Raw genomic sequence first — 18177 nt, 5'->3', positions numbered from 1 at the left:
AATCCCATGATGCCAAGTCACAGTTCATCCCCAGGGGTCATGCCCCAGGTTGCCAGGGGGATTTATACCCCTGAGTCATATCCACTGTAGGGGGGAGGGCAGTGAGTTCACCTGCTGAGTTGACTTAGAGAGAGAGAGGCCACATCTGAACAACAAGAGATTCTCTGGGGATAACTCTTAGGCATAATTATAAGTAGGCTTAGCTTTTCCTTTGAAGGAGTAAGTTTCATAGGGGCAAGCATCAAGGTTGAGGGATCGGTCTATTAAATTGGTTGTTTCTAGTGTTTGCAGGAATATAAGGAATTTCCCAGGTGGGAAGTTTAATATTTCCTCTTATCTCCCCAGTCCCTCTGGGGCGGGTGGCGGTGGGGTTTCAAATACTTTTTTATTCTCTGTCCAAACTACTCTGGGATGAAGAGCTCACTCCCTATTCAAGATTCCATGTAATTATGGTGTTCAAATAAACTGTCCATACCAGTTAAATCAGATAATGCACTACCCAAAATAAAATTTTGCCCAAATATACATCTCTTCCTTTGGTCTCACACAGAAGTTGAAGTTTTAAAAAATAGATCATATTATCCTTCACCCTGTATTCTGATTTACCTTTGTCCTATCCAGATCAGCTTCATTCACATCTTTAGTTGAAGTCTGATCATTTTTTCAACTTTTTAAATATTTGCTGTATAGGGTAATGCTGACTTTCATAGGTTCAGGGCTCTAACTCTGAGTCTCAGGTGTCAAACAAATACCCGTAGTTCCAGTGAATGACCAGGTTATATACCAACAGCTCAGCATCTCAGAATTTAGAAACAACAGTTACAACTCCAGAACAGACATAATTGCTGTAAGAGCTTATAATCTAGGAACCTTTACAATAGGCCTTAACCTACTGTAAATGCTCAGAGTTTGTACATTATAGTTAGTCCATATGAGTAAGGCATGATATTATTTGTCTTTTGTTTCTGACATTTCATTCAATATACTGGCCTCAAGGTTCACTCACCTAGTTGCATGCCTCACAACTTCATTCCTTCTTGCAGCCACCAGCAGTCCAGTGCTTGTATACACCACAGTTCCCCTTCCATTCCTCAGTCAATGTACCCTCTCAGGCTACCTCCACTCATTGCAAAATGCAAACACTGCTGCCATAAACACCTGCGAGCAAATGTCCATTCATATCCCCACTCTCAGTTCCTCCAAGTATATACCTAGCAATGAGGTTGCAGAATCATACAGCAACCCCACCCCTAGCCTCCTGTGGAACCACCACACTACCCTTCAGAGGGGCTGCACCATTCTGCTTCCCTACCACCAATGAACAGATACATCTCTCTCGCCACATTTTTTCCAGCATTTGTAACTCTATTCATTTTTAAACAATTTTGTTTACACATCATACACTCCAATGTACGTAAAAAGTTCCTGGTATAATCACATAGCCACACCTGCACTACCACAATCTGTATGAAGACATATCCTTTTCTTCCCAAAAGCCTTATTTTAAATAAGCAAATTATAAGTCAGAGATTAGATGATGCATTATTTCAGACACAATGAGCTAGAATTCAAATGGGATTTTCCCCTTTAAAAAAATAACTATGACCTTGTCAACAAAGGACTAGAACATATGGAATAAAAATAAATAATAGGGGAACAATGCTAAAATAAATTTAGTTTGAAATGCTAGTGATCAATGAAAGCGAGGGGTAAGGGGTATGGTAGGTATAATCTTTTTTTTTTTCTTTCCTGTGTTCATTTTATTTCTTTTTCTATTGTCTTTTTGTTTCTCTTTCTGAATTAATGCAAATGTTCTAAGAAATGATGAATATGCAACTAAGTGATGATATTGTGAATTACTGATTATGTATGTTGTTTTATTTTTTAATTACTAAATAAATTTAAAAAAATTCACTATGATAGCGTCTCTGAAATTCTGTGGTAGTTTCTTACTGATGATAAAAAATCTACCAGATGTGTCATTGTGTTTATGGCATTTGCCATTCTCCATTTTAAACTACAAGCCTCTAACTCCTAAAAAATTCCCATTTTAGAGTACAACTTTCTTCTTTCTGCAGTGCAAAATGAGTCCTTACTCCATCAATTTGACTTATACCAATTCTTACTAGGAGACAATTTTATATTATATGGATATTTCCTACTAGTAGTGTTCCTGTTTTTTGGCTCTGGAAGCAAATATCATGAAATGGGTTGGCTTAAACCACGAGAATTAACTGGCTTTACATTTTTTGAACCTACAAGAAGTCCAAATCAAGACATCATCAAAGTAATGCTTTCTCCCAGAATACTGGCAGTCTGGGGCTTACTGCTTGTGAGCCATGGTCCTTGCTTTTCTGTCACATGGCAATACACATGACAGCCACTCATGGTTTATCAGCTCTATTGGCATCCTGCTTCTGGCTGCTCCCCTGTTGCTTTCTCATTCTCTGTGACCATCCCTAGAAGGTACTTAGAAATATGATCAAAACCCATCCTGACCCATCATACTCTAAGTGCAGTAACTTCATCAAAAGGTCCTACTTACAAGGGTTCACACTCATAGGAATGGCTAAGTTTAGGAACATGCTTTTCTGGGGCACACAGCTTCAAGGCACCACAAATAGCAAATAATATTTGTAAAGTCTTTAAAAACTTACATTGACTAGCACATTTGTTTTTCACAATTCTGAAACATTATAATCTCCATTTTACAGATGAGGAAATGGGAACATTTATTGAGAAGTTACAGTGTCAAGCACTGTGCTAAATAAATGCTTTATTTTTTGTCTCATTCTCTACCACTATTAGCTTATCCAACTGTATATACCTGGGATTCGTGTCGAAATGCAGATTCTGATTTAGTAGATTTGAGGTAAAACTTGAGATTCTGACTTTCCAACAAACTCCAATTGATGTTTTGGAAGACCACAGTCTGAGTAGCAAAGATGCATATGAAATTCTCCTCACTTTCCAGGTGAAATAATTGAGGCTCAGAAGGGTCAAGAAACTTGCCCAATATCCTATAGTAATAAAAATCTAACTATTAAAATTCCCACCATCAAATTCTACTTCTATCACCAAGGGATTCTATACATACACTAAATTAATAACTCATATTTTGGAGGTTATTCTAAAATGCACTTTCACTTATTTTGTCTTTCGCAATAGTAGGAATTCATGTAAAGTATGTAAATCATATTAAGGATGTTCAGGCAAATAACTTAGCCAAGATGAGTAAATGAGTAGCTGAGCTGGAAACAGGACTCAGGTTTCTTAGCTTTCACCTACTGTTTTCTTTCTATCACTTGATTCTACTTTCTAATAGATATTCTCATGTGGCCCTGAGTTTCTTTACGTGATCTTGAAGAATCCTTAACAACGTGAGAATAAGATGGAGGCCATGTCTGTTAATTTATTCTGTTTCCTTAAAAGTGAAATTATGGCAGTCTCTCATGTACAAGGAAAAAGAAATAGCGATTACCTACTATTTGCTTAAATGTCATATAAGGTGCCCACTTTAACACTTATTTAGTCAAGTAGAGACCTCCTATTCTGGGAGGAAAATCTACAGGAAATATTTCCCTTAGAAATTAGAATTTAAACTTACTTCAGTGAGAGAACTCTTTTTGGAGTATTTAGTGAGCTAGAATACACATAGCATTATGTTGAGAACTACTGGAACAATGAACGTGTTAAATTCTTTGTCTAGTAGTTCTTTTAACTTATTGTTAGGGGGTTAGAAATTATAATTGCACTATGGTATATACAAACCAATCTCATGTTATGTTGTTTATTTGTACAATTTCCACAAATATACAAAGGCTTATAAATTAGTTTCAATAAAATCATCTGGCTTAACCCCACAAAGGATAGGTCAAGCCTACTTAAAATTTAGGCCCAAGAGTCACCTCCAAGAGAACCTCTTTTGTTGCTTAGATGTGGCCTCTCTCTCCAGCCAACATAACAAGCAAACTCACCACCCTCCCCCTGTTTACGTGGGGCATAACTCCCAGGGGTGTGGACCTTCCTGACAACATGGGACAGGAATCTTAGAATGAGCTGAGACTCAGCATCAAGGGATTGAGAAAACCTTCTTGACCAAAAGGGGGAAGAGTGAAATGAGACAAAGTGTCAATGGCTGAGAGATTCCAAACAGAGTCGAGAGGTTATCCTGGAGGTTATTCTTATGCATTAAACAGATATCACCTTGTTAGTCAAGATGTAATGGAGAGGCTGGAGGGAACTGCCTGAAAATGTAGAGCTGTGTTCCAGTAGCCATGTTTCCTGATGATGATTGTATAATGATATAGCTTTCACAATGTGACTGTGTGATTGTGAAAACCTTGTGTCTGATGTTCCTTTTATCTACCTTGTCAACAGACGAGTAGAACATATGGAATAAAAATAAATAATAGGGGGAACAAATGTTAAAATAAATTTAGTTTGAAATGCTAATAATCAACGAAAGGGAGGGGTAAGGGGTATGGCAGGTATAATCTTCTTTTTTTCTGTTTTCATTTTATTTCTTTTTCTGTTGTCTTTTTATTTCTTTTTCTGAATTGATGCAAATGTTTTAAGAAATGATCATGATGATGAATATGCAACTATGCGATGATATTGTAAATTACTGATTATACACATAGAACGGAATGATCATATGTTAAGAATGTTTTTGTTCGTTTCTTGTTTAATTTTTTTATTAAATAAATAAATAAAATAAATAAATAAAAGCATCTGGCTGAAAGGTTGAAAACCAGTTGTCAACTCTAATACACAAAGGACAGAAAAAAAAAGGGCTACATAATTAACCCTCAATTTCATACAGGGAATGTGATGAGATTGTTTTTTCTATTGTGAAATATAACAGATATATAAAAAAGCAATAGATTTCAAAGTATATGCTTTGTTGTTGTTTGGTTTTTTGGCATGGGCAGGCACCAGGAATTGAACACGGGTTTCTGGCATGGCAGGCAAGAACGTCAAAGTACATTTTAACAAGCAGTTTTAGAACAAATTTCAAAGTATAGCATGGGTTACAGTTCTACAATTTCAAGTATTACCTTCTAGCCACTCTAAAATACCGGAAACTAAAAAGAAATATCAATACAATGATTCAGTAGTCATACTCGTTTGTTGAATCCTATCTTCTCTGTTACAATTTCTTTCTCCTTTGATCTTTCTCCTCATCTTCAGGGATATGTGGGCAATGATCATTCTAAACTCTTCATGTTGAAAAGGGGTATTAGCATTTTGGGGTAGGAGGATGCAACTGGTTGATGGTCTTGGGGAGACTGGTAAAACTCTGGGTTTCAGGACTTATGTGATGAGATTTTGGATCACAGTGTCATATATACAACAACCTGCTTTTAATGTTTCAATTTAGGTAGCACTTTGTTTTCTATAGTATAACATTCCTTTAGATAAAGAGAAGAAATTCCAAAGATCAAGTTACTAAGTGTTAAAACTGCTGAAATCATACAAATCAGAGCTCATTTGTATATATAATCCCAAATAACAAAACTAACAGTAACAATGACTACCATTTTCTAGTGCTTATCATGTGCCAGGTACTATTCTATTCATTTTACTTAAATTGAATCATATAATCCTTAGAATGACTCTATGAAGTAAATACCATTACTATTCCCATTTCAGGGCCGAACAGTGGCCCTAAAATAACTTTCCCAAAGTTACACAGCTCAGAATCAGGAGGTGGGATACAAACAGATCATTAGCTTTACCCCAAATATAAAGAACTGTATTACATCAATTTTTATTATAATGGATTCCAGACAGCAGACTATACTAAGAAGTAGGTCAAGTAGGGCCTCTTGCTGTCCAAACCTCAGCTCTGATTCTTTCTGTGAACAATATTCTCACTCTGAACCAGTATGGATAGTTTGGGGCTTTCACCTGTCACCTGACAGGAGGTTAGGGAATACTGTTAGGATGATGGAATGAAGCAAGCCCCTAGAGGTGAGTAGTGAGCCAGAGAGCTGAAATATAAAAGTCATTGTTGGTGCCCAGCAGTATGCTTCCATTTCATTGTCCTGAAGGAAGCAACAATGGATGAGAAGAAACACATACATGGGGAAAGGAATTGTTTCAGTAAGACAAGTCCTAGGGGAACCCTAGGTGAGTCCATTAGATCTGTCTCAAAGCAATTACTATGAACCAAGTTTAGGGATAAAAAAGAAGAGTAAGGTACTGTCTCTGTCCTCAAACTCACTGCAGAGTGAGGAATTTACAAATCTATGCTGCTGCATTATTGTTTCACACCCATAGATAAAATAGAAACAGGTCAGAACAAATGGGGGACTGAACAACACAGATCTGGTTTCCTTTCTTATTTGTTGGTCTTTTAACAGTAATGCATTCTAAAGCAGCTGATTAAAAAAGACATAACCCCCCAGCTTGAGAGCATGATACAATGTGGTGGACAGTAAATGGAGATAAGATTGAAGTATCCTACTAATTCTCCTCAGCTTGGATACGTGAGGATTGGAAGACTTTACAGCATAGTCATATGCTGATTAGAACAATATAGTAGGGACGGTGGATAATTAGGCAGAAGAGAGTGATGACAATTTTAAGAAAGAATTCTTGCAGAGGAGAGCAAGGATGAAATTCAGTACAGTGGAAGGTTTGATCTTAGATGGGGACATGGATAGCTTGTCCTATGTAAGTAAAAGGGAAGGCAGAGTACAGCAGAAAGTGGTGGTGGAAGGATAAAAAAATTATCTTCCTGCTACTTCTATTTTTCTTTAGTGAAATAAATAGTGAGGTTATCACCTAAGACAAGGAAGGGAAGAGAGTACTAAATACTGTGGTTGTCTTATGCAGCGGGAAAGTCAATTGACCAGAGGGATAGGTGGCATTGTCAGACAGAATTTATGGTCCTCTTGGGGTTTGTGATCATGATTTTAAAGTGAGATCAGTCAGCATGGCTATGTTTTCCCTAGTTGTATTCAACTGCTGCAGTGTAAAAGAGATGGTGAGTTGAACTTAACTAGGGTTGCCAGACAAGAATGACATAGGAGCAGGGGAGTGATTAAAATGGTAGACAACAGAATCTAACTGTGCTGGTTTGAAAGGAAGTGTGCCCCCTAAGAAAAGCCATGTTTTAATATAAATCCCATTTCATAAAGGTAGAATAATCTCTATTCAATACTGTATGTTTGAAACTGTAATGAGATTATCTCCCTGGATGATGTGATTTAGTCAAGAGTGGTTGTTAAACTGGATTAGGGGATGACATGTCTCCACCTGTTTGAGTGGGTCTTGATTAGTTTCTGAAGTCCTATAAAAGGAGAGAGAGATTCGGAGAGATTCAGAGAGAGCAGAGAATGCTGCAGCACCACGAAGCGGATAGTCCATTGGAGATGAAGAAGGAAAATGCCTCCCAGGGAGCTTCATGAAACCAGAAGCCAGAAGAGTAAGCTAGCAGATGACACTGTATTCGCCATGTGCTCTTCCAGCCGAGACAGAGAAGCCCTGACTGTGTTCGCCATGTGCCGTCTCATTCGAGAGAGAAACCGTGAACTTCATCAGCCTTCTTGAACCAAGGTATCTTTCCCTGGATGCCTTTGATTGGACTTTTCAATAGACTTGTTTTAATTGGGACATTTTCTCGGCCTTAGAACTGTAAACTAGCAACTTATTAAATTCCCCTTTTAAAAAGCCATTCCATTTCTGGTATATTGCATTCTGGCAGCTAGCAAACTAGAACACTAACCCAGATGAAGAAAGAAGGGAATGAAGGACAGAGCAAAAGAGGTAATGCTTAAGAGAGTTTCGCTGGACTCACCTGAAATCCCCCTAGGACCTGTGGGCTCAAAGAATTATTGCACTGTTTGAAGTTATTTCAAAATAAAAAGCTAAAAAGAGATTTATTGGGCTGACACTAGAAGAATGAATTGGCAAAACAAGAAATGTTTGTGAAGAGTGAGATGCCTGAAATCAAAATTTTGGAGAGGATGTGATTACTGATCTTCAAGACCTAGGACATGGCCATGAGCGTACAGAAAACAAGATCACTACAAGTAATGTGGTCAAGGAAAAGTGACATCAGGGTATTACAAAGATCATTTGTATGGTTATCAAAAGCACTAAGAATAATGATACAAGTGGTGCTGAGAAGAGAGTGAGCCAGGGTCCTAAAATCTTAAAGGAATGAATTACTGAGATATCTGTAGGTGCCTACAACTAGGAGCAGTAACAAGTAATCTAATCTAATGGCATGTGCTTTAAAGGAATTGAGGGTGTTAGAAGAGTAAGAAATGGTCTGAAAGGTGCAATGCAGAACAAGAATGACACCTAGTCTATATAAGTCCAGTGGTACATGGGGTAGGGGAGGAAAATACAGTTACCACTTGTGGGTACAGAAGAAGCAGTGTCTTTGCATTAAGCAGGTTTCAATAAGAGTAATAAGGTGAAGGAAATATTCACAGAAAAGATTTAAGATATAGGTTCTTTTTTTTTTTGGTCACTGCTAGTCCATGAGTACTAGAACACAGTTAAAATTCAGGCAAGGATGTGAGATTAGGTCAAACAGTTTTTTTCTGAGATGTGGAGGGGATGAAGGAAGGAGAAATCTCCACAGAGATGTGATGCACCCAACTATGGTGACCTTTTGATTAGATGAAGATGTGCTTCCTCCCATTCAAGGTGGGTCTGGATTAGTTTACTGGAGTCCTTCAAAAGTGGAAACATTTTGGAGAAAGCTGGGAGAAGATGGAGACAGTTGGAGAACAGTTACTTCAGGACCAACATGAGACCCACACATTTGGAGATGCAGGGCCCAGCAGATGTTGCCATGTGCCTTTCCATGAAATACTAAGCAGGCCAGAACCCAGAGTTGTGTCCTAGAGGAGCTAAGTGAAGGCCCACAGACGCTTAGAGAGGAAACCACTAGGAACACAGGCTGAAAGAAATGAGGCCCAGGAGGAAAGGACCAGCAGATGCCAGCCATGTGCCTTTCCAGCTAAAAGAGGTGTTTTGGACGACATCAGCCTTTCTTGAGTGAAGGTAACCATGTGGTGGTGCCTTAATTTGAACATTTTCATGACTTTAGAATTGTAACTTGTAACTTAATAAACTGCCCTTTTAAAAGCCATTCCATTTCTAGTACATTGCATTCTGGCAGCTTAACAAACTAACACACCCCTAAATCTGATGTTATTCCAATATACGTACATTTACAAGCACAAAAAAGTACATACACTCAAATACAATGTTCTAATAGAAACAATAATAAATTACATCTACTGACTCATCACTCCTATTTGGGACTTCAGGATGTTTTTACTTCCATCTTCTTACTCAAGGTTTGGAGCATTGTAAACTGATAATTTTTCTTAAGCATCATGTTTATTCTCTATGAGGAGTAAGTATGGGTATTAGCATTGTTTTTTAGTTTTCCATTCATTTCTTTATTACTTATCTACCCATATACTGAATACAGCGGGTGTCAGCCAGAAGGTTTTTACAATCACATAGTCACAAGATGAAAGCTATATAGTTATATAATCATTAAGATCAAAGCTACTGGATCACAGCTCAACAATTTCAGGTATTTCCTTCTTGCTATTCTAATTCACTAGTGTGCTGGTATGAATCTGTGGTGTACTCCAGAAAAGCCATGTCTTTTAATTCTCATTCAATATTGCTGGGTGGGAGCTTTGATTATCCATGGAGAAGTGACCCACCCAATAACTTTTGATTAGATGGTTTCCATGAGATGTGGCCCCACCCACTCAAGGTGGGTTGTTTACTAGAGCCCTTTAAGAGGGAACCATTTTGGAAAAAGCTTCAGAGCCACGAGAGTCCAAGTGGCCAGAGACGTTTGGAGATGAAAAAAGAAAACACCACTGGGGGAGCTTCATGAAATAAGAAGCCCAGAGAAAAAGCTAGCAAACTTCACCATATGCCCTTCCAGCTGACAGAGAAACGCTGAACTTCAAATAGCCTTTTGAGAGAGAAGGTAACCTCTTGTTGGTGCCTTAATTTGGACATTTTCACAGCCTCAGAGCTGTAAACTTGCAACTTAATAAATTCCCCTCTTTTAAAAGCCATTCTGTTTTAAGTATATTGCATTCTGGTAGCTTTCAAACTAGAACTAGATATGAAAAAGAAATATCTATATAATGAGTCAGCAGCCATAATCATTTGTTAAATTCTAACTTCTCAGTTACAACTCCTCCCTCTCATTTGATTATTCTCTCAACTTCAGGGATATCTGGACAATGGCAATTCTAACTTCTTCATGCTGAGAAGTGGTATCCACTTTATGGAGTAAAGGGATCAAACTGGCTGATATTCTTGGAGAGACTCTGTTCTGGGTTTCAGGGCTTATCTGGCATAGAAGCCATCTGGAGCCTTTAAGTTTCTATAAAAATAAATTTAATAGGTAAAACTTCTATAGAGTCTTAGATAGAGCCCAGGGTATTCGTTAGTGCTTTCAGAAATACTGTTGGTTGGGGCTTGGCATGCTGTGGAAACTTGCAATACCCAGTTGAAGCCTGCATAAGAGTAACCTCCAGAATGATCTCTCAACTCTATTTGAAATCTCTTAGCCACTGTAACTGGCATTGTTTTTAACCGTATTTATAAGATTTAGCTATATTAACTAGTATTAATATCCACAGCTTTTCTTTTTACACCATGACCACCCTTTCTTAAGCTTAAGTCATCCTTTAGCCTCCCCAAAGGAACTGAATAGTTGGTGTTCTTTCACATGTGAATGGCAACTTGATAACTACAGAATTCAGATATAAACCTTTTTTTTCTTCCAATAATAACAATGCTGTCATTATCAAAAGAAGTCTGAAGTTAGCTTGAATTTTGTTCCCTTCCTTTTTTTTTCTTTTGTTCCTTCTTATAACCTTTTAATGTCTGTGTATATTTGTAGGATTTTTTTCTTTATCTTTAACATTTTCAAGTTACGCCAATCTCTGGTTGAATAGTCCTAACTTAAAAAAAATTCTGCCTAGCAGCTGATCCTTTTGACTACTCAGACTTCAGGAAGACTTTATAAATCTCATTATTTCCAACCTGCTGTTCACTAATAACTGCTGTAGTTTTAAGTTAGGCAATGGTATTTTACATCTTTGTGGAATCTATTCTAATCTCAGATTATTCCCACTTCAGTTTACTTCCCACTCTACTTTCAATGATCTTCATAAATCTTCTTTGGATCATAAACCAGAAACTCCCCTAAACATTTCTCTTGTTTCTTGCTGTGTATCTGCTTACGTGGAAGCATGTAGCACTTTTCACTTATATCCATGTCACACTACTTCACCTTTCAGGTTTGTGTACAATCTGGTGAGACCTTTGTTGACCACTCTATTTGAAACTGCATTACAACATCCTGGCCCCTTTGCTTTTTAGTACTTATCACCATATATTTTACTTATTTATTATGCTTATTCTGTTTTCTCCTGCTGTGCAGACCCAACAAAGCAAGGATTCTGGTTTTCTTTTTTCCTTTACTGTTGGCCCAGCAATTATAATTGTGTCTCAATAAATTTTTGAGTGTTGAATGAATTCTTCAGAGTGGGTCTTTTTTTTTTTTGAAGCAAGGTAACCATTCAAAGCTCCTGAGATTTTTTTAATATAAAATTAATTTTATTAATTGAAATTAGTTTGAGATGAACAAAATCAACCAACGAGTTGATTTTGGGGGGTTTTGGTATTAATCCCTGCTCTAATCCTCCAGGATAGGATTGAAGAAAAAAATTATATTGAATATATTAAAGTTCTAATTCATTGATCTCATGGCTGAGAAAAATGTGAAAGCCAAAGACTCAGGTATGCACCATAAGAAACCTGGCCCCTCAGCAGTTTCTTTTTCTTTTCTTCTTCTTTTTGATTTTTGTGAAATAGCCTGAACCAGGAGTAAGACACCAGCAGTCCCTGGCTTTTGCTTGGCCTAGGCCACTTACCCAGGGGCAAGTGATGGAAATTATCGGCTCTTTATACTTCACTGGTTCTGAACCTCAATAGATACATCTCCTCTTTCTATAATAAAATATTTTATTAATGTTTCCTTTACTATCTTGATATTAAAGAGAATACAGCTTACCCATACACGTATTTCCAACAAATAAATAATTGGAAAATAACTTGAAATGTATTTCAATGTACATTCTTAAGCATAACAAAATTCTTGGGCATGATTAGACTGAAAGACATATTGAAGTAGCTAGTGCCTTGCACCTTCTTATAATAAAGAGTTGGATTTAAATGAAGAAAGCATAAACAACAAAATGTTCTGTCTCTTTCTTTATATTGACATTTTTGAAATAAAGGTTTGTGGTAGCCTCCAGGATGCCTCTTCACCTCCCTCAATGATTGCTACCTCCTGGTATTCACACTTTGTGTATTCCCCTCATATACTGTAATAGAGTTGGTCTGTTTGACCAATATTCTGTGGCAGAAGATGGTATGACATTTCTGATATTAGTTTATATAAGACTGTAGTTTCCTTCTTGGGCACCCATGCTCTCTCCTGGATTTCTTGCTCTGGGGGAATAAGCTCCCATGTGTGTAGCTTTATGGAGAGGCCTCTTCATCAGAGGCCCAGTGAAGAAATAAAATCTCCATTCGACAGCCTGGGCCAAAACCATGCATGAGGTTGGAAGTGAATTATCTAGCCCCAGGCTGAGTAGTGAGCATTTATCTTGTGGTGAATTGAAAAACTTGGTTGATCTTTGCCCCAGTTCCGAGGGAAGTACCTCTAAATCTTTATAATTTCTTGTGGTAGGAATGTCTTTTGTTCTTCAGGGTGGACCAGGACCAGTTACAGTGTAGAGCCAATCATCAGAAAGACCAACCAGGTGATTATAGGGGCTCTGCCTTTGAGCAGCTTCATATCAACTCAACTTCCAGACCTCTGCAGCCTGCATTTGCCCATACAGTGGTGACACAAGTATCAGAAGTACCATCATATCAAAGTACAATTAACTGTTGCGATGTACTTTGAAATGCATTGCTTTTATGAATATACGCTATTTAAAGAGAAAAAGGAGTATAACAGAGAAGATAGGATTTAAGAAATGAGTATGACTGCTGAATCATTATATTGATATTTCTGTTGGTTTCCAGTGTCTTGGAACAGCTAGAAGAAAAAACAAAAAATCGTGGAACTGTAACCCATAGCATATTTTAAAAGCTGTTCTATAACTTCTTGCTAAAATGTACTTGGAAATTTATTGCTTTTTTGTATATATGTTATATTTCACAATAAAAAAATGTTAAAAAAAGATCATGGCTGTAAATTCAAGTGCAATCTCTTTTTTGTTAAATTTACAATCAATCCAGACAATTCATAAAATACTTTCCACTTTTCAAAACAAACAAACAAACCCAAGAGCTTTGAGTTAATGTATAAAATGGGGCTAAATTTTAGGCTCAGAGACTAAAACAGCTTTTACAACTACATGAGTATCTGGCAGAACATTTGGAAAGTCATGAGGAACACAGGAAAATTCTTGTGTGGGACTGTCTTGCCGTAGGATGATGAGTATCTATGATCTAACCCACAAAAAGCCCACTAAAAGTGATACCCTGCCATAGAGTCATGATAACTAAAATTTCTGAAATGAGCCCTCCCTCACCACTGGAGAGAGGTGGGTGGGTCTTACTGTTCAGGTTAAGGTTAAAAACTCAGCTTGACCTGGCGTGAATTATCATTCCAGGGGCTAACTCGCAGGTCTTTCAGGTCCAAACATTATTATCTCAATAATTTAAGAGGGTATCTGGTTGGCTTCTCCCTAACTACCTGAGGGCCTGCCTGTCCTTGTCCCTTCAAGTTGATGTACGTCAGGCAGTCTACTCTGCTCATTCCAGTTAAACAGCTCTTTCAGGGTAAAGGGTTTAGTCAATTTATGATTTCCCATTGCACCTGCAGTATACTTTAACAATCCATTAGTGTTGCCACTATGAAACTGGCAACTGTGGTGATTAAAAGACATGCCCTCATTTTGTTTCATGATCCTTCTTTGAAGAAGTGGAGCTTAATTCTCCTCCTCTGGAGTGTGAGTAGGACTTGGTAATTTAATTCTAACAAACAGAATAAAGTGAAATTGAAGGTTTATGTCTTTGGAGACTAGGTCACCAAAAGGCACTGCAGCTTTCTCTTGCTCTATCTCTTGGATTGTTCTGGAAGGAAGTCACTACCATGTCATGAGAACCCTCAAGAACCTTATGGAGAGATCTACATGGTAAGGAACTAAGGCCTTCTGACAACATTCCTGTGACTGAGCCATCTTGGAAGCAGATCTTCTAGCAAGTCAAGCCTTCACATGAGTACAACTAAACAACCAGGGCCTACCACCTAAACTAATCCTGAATTCTTGATCCCAGAAAATGTTAGATAACAGATGTTTAAAATACTACGTTTTGGGAAAATTTGTTACTCAGCTCTAGATAACTAATATGGTAACTTTCCAAGTTTCCAGCACAGGAAGTTTTCATTTCAATGACAACTCAGGAGGAAGGAGTACCAATGTCCATATAATCTTGTAATCTAACCTACAAGGCAGGTTGCCTTTGAAACCAACTGTGTGTGTATGCTGGGGGAGAAGACAGTATTTCTCTTTCCTAGTTTTTCTAAAAACCCAGACTGACAGACTATACTGATCTCATGAAGAAGCACTTGTATCATAGCGGTTTCCCTGTTTGTATTAATTTTAATTTCCGGCCAAGACTACTTACTACTTAAGCAATAGTTTTTAAAATAATGTCCTTGTCTCAAAATTTATATTCCAAATAATCTTGATTTACCTTTTATACCATTAAATTCTAAGACAACTTTTCTTTAGATAGCAAAAGATGTATTATGAAAGCAAAGCATTACAAACTGAAATAGCAGAATTCAGTTTCTCAAGTAAATACACTGTTAATAGCTTAGGACATGAGCATGGCAATTTAACTATTTAGAGGGTGTTTTTTTTTCTTAATAGAAATTTCAAAAAGTAAAAATCAAATCCCATTTTCCTCAATGGGGAGAAAAACAATTCTTCCCAAGTTAATTTATAAGTTTAATGCAATTCCAATAAAAAAATAATAAGGAATTTTTTTAAAGAGTTTTTCAAAGTCCAGCTAGAAAAATAAGTAAGATCAGCTAAGAAAATTCTGGAATAATAATGAAAGGAAACTGGCTCACCCAGATAGTAAAATAAATTGTGAAATTATAATAGCTAAAACAATGTGGTACTGAAATTGGAATAAAAAATTCTGTATGGGCAAGAATTTAGTATTATGATAAGGGTGACATCACAAGTTACTGAGGAAAGACTTTTATTTCAAATAATGTGGACCAACTGATTTTTAATTGTTGTTTTGGGGGATAGTGGGTCTAGTTTTATTCACACCATATACTGAAATTACTCCAGATAAATCGAAACAAAATTATTTTCATGTATCTCCTTTCCCTTTATTATTTTCCTGCCTTATAGTTTCTAGTAGTTTATGATTATTATGGTAGTCTTCCCTTTATATTCTATTAGCCCACCTGAACCATAATAAAACATAACAATAATAAAACATTATATTGTTTTTATTATATGACACCTGAACAATAATAAGAACATTGCTTTGGGATTCAAATAATCTTGCAGAGAACTTGACAGTCAACAAATGAAAAGTATAAGTATATTCTGTCTTAATACAAATCCATTTAATGTAAGATTTAAATAGTAGGTTCTCCTTGGTATTTTAAAATTATTTATTTTACACATTTTTCTAACAGTTCTGTTTTGTTAAATTTATCCATCATCATAAATGTGGCGTTGGAACTGATATACACTACACCACTGCAATTTGAAGGGCCAATAGTCACCAACATATTTGAACCCTATTAACATCTGAGTATTTGCCAGTCATAAAAGGTTTCCACAGTTTGGTTTCTGAATGCTTTAAATTTCTCATTTTTAAGGTACTTGGTTAATATTTATTCCACGCCAATTCAAGGGACTTCTGAAAGGGACCACTTAATATTTTTTGCATTTATAAAATACCTTTCTCAAGTAAAAAATAAAAAATAAAAACCTAGTGCCTGCCCACGTTAAAAAAAAATTAAAAACATAAACAAAAACTATTTTAAAAAGTACCTTTCATATGGTGTGGAAGGCAGAATGGCCCGTCAATGTCCATGCCCTAGTCCCTGGAACCTGAGCATGCTGTTACACGGCAAAAGGTATGGACCTCAGGAAAGGAAGACTGACCTATGATAGGTGAGTCCCTTCTAAATACATGAATCCTTAAGCAGAGAGCTTCCTCCAGGTTGAGACAGAAGATATGTGGCAAAAGGGGAGCTCAAAGGTATTCAAAGCCTAAGAAGAACTCAATATTTCATTGCTGGTTTGAAGATAAAGAAGGCAAACCAAGAGGAATGCAGGTGGCTTCAAGGAGCTGAAAGAAGCTCCTGGCTGATAATCGGTAAGGAACGGGACCTCAGCTCTACCGTGGCAAAAAACTTAATTCTGCTAACAGCATGAATGAGCTTAGAGGTGAATTTGCCTCTAGATAGGAACCCAAGCTGGCCAACATCTTGATTTTGGCTTTGTGTGATCTGGAACAGAGGAAACAGCTCAGCCCACCTGGACTTCTGATCTACAGATCACTGGGTCACTGTTTCTATGCCAAGCGGTAAAAGTAGACTGGCCCATGAATTAAGGCTGGTTCCTGTTAACTAGTGAATTAAAATTTAGGAACTGACAATGTTTTTGGAAAGATCATATTTCAAGGATGACCAAGATTCAACTTCAATAAACAAACAGGTTAAAAACATTTACTCAGTCTAATCCCAGTGTTTGAATTTGGAGAAAGGTGATCAGATGGCTTTGTCATGTCATTTAAGTACTGGCATCTCTCCTAACAAAACTGCCTAGTTAAAATCCAATTCATTGTGAACTTATTTGGAACTATGGTCATTGCAGGTGTATTTAGGTAAGATGTGACCATTAGGGAGTGGGATGGGCCCTTAATGCAATAACACTGGTTTCCTTGTAAAAGGAAAAGAAACCTAGACACAGAATTATACAGGGAGAATGCAACAGACAGAGAGAGAACACAATCATGTGAACACAAAGGAAGCAATTGGAGTGATGCATCTGTAAGCCAAGGAATGCCAAGAATTGCCCACAAACACAGAAGCTAGAAAATCAAGATATAGAGAATGGCCTTCCTGATTTTGAACTTCTAGCCTACTGAATTGAGAAGTCAAATTTCTTTTGTTTTAAGCAACCCAGTTGGCTGTACTTTGTTATAGAAGCACAAGGAAACTAATACATAGATATTCAAGCTGTAAATTTCTCCTCAAATACTGCCTTAACTACGTCCATTCAGTTATGCTGTTCTCAAAGTATTTCTAATTCCTTTTATGATTTCTTCTTTAACCATTGGTTAGTTAGGTGTTTCATTTCTACATATTTGTAAATTTCCCAAATTTTCTTTTGTTATTGATTTCTAATTTAATTATATTGGAGTGAGAGAAGATACTATGCATGATGTCAATTCTTTTAAATTAATTGGAGTTTGTTTTATGGTCTATCCTTAAGAATGTTCCACATGTGCATGAGAAAATTTACATTTTGATTTTGCTAAATGGAATAAACCATAAATTTCTTTAAGGTCTAGTTGACTTATGGTGTTTTTGAAGTATTCTATACATTTGTTCATCTTCTGCCTGGTTATTACATCCATTGTTGAAAGCAGGATATTGAAACTTACAATGTTGAACTGAATATTATTTCCTTTAAAATCTCTCCCTTTTAACATGATGTATTCTGGGATTGTAATGATGGGAATGTAAACGTTTACAATTGGTATATCTTTTGATGAATTAAGCTTTTTTCATTTAAAAATATCCCTCCTTATCTCTAGTAATGGTTTTTGTTTTAAAGTCTATACATTCTATGTATAGCCACTCTAGCTCTCTTATGATCATGGTTAGCATGACATATCTTATTCCATCTTTTAATTCTCAACCCATTTGTGTTACTAAGTTAGGAATTTAACAAATGATTATGACTACTGAATCGCTGTATAAATATTCCTTTTTTCCTTTGTGATATAATTAAAGTAGACATAGGGAAACACCTGAAATCTCTGAACTATAATCCAGTTGCCTTGCTCTCTGATAATGACTGTAAAAGCCTTTATCTTGTGCCT

General features: G+C 36.8%; 1 protein-coding gene across 7 annotated transcripts in view; it reads right to left on the bottom strand.

Annotated features, from left to right (window-relative positions):
* DESI2 (desumoylating isopeptidase 2) overlaps nucleotides 1-18177 on the bottom strand; it is an 89569-nt gene that overhangs the window by 64651 nt on the left and 6741 nt on the right. For 2 of the 7 annotated variants that reach the window (XM_077168498.1, XM_077168497.1), the window contains exon 2: nucleotides 2828-3020. The exons of the other annotated variants lie outside the window; for them this stretch is intronic. In XM_077168498.1, coding sequence (XP_077024613.1) covers nucleotides 2828-3020 — 193 coding nt within the window. The remainder of the gene's footprint in view (nucleotides 1-2827; nucleotides 3021-18177) is intronic. 7 annotated transcript variants of the gene reach the window in all.

The sequence above is a fragment of the Tamandua tetradactyla genome, chromosome 7, assembly GCF_023851605.1.
Source record: "Tamandua tetradactyla isolate mTamTet1 chromosome 7, mTamTet1.pri, whole genome shotgun sequence".
NCBI lineage: Eukaryota > Metazoa > Chordata > Mammalia > Pilosa > Myrmecophagidae > Tamandua > Tamandua tetradactyla.
Note: the sequence above shows the minus strand (reverse complement) of the source record. Positions and strands in the feature narration are given on the sequence as shown.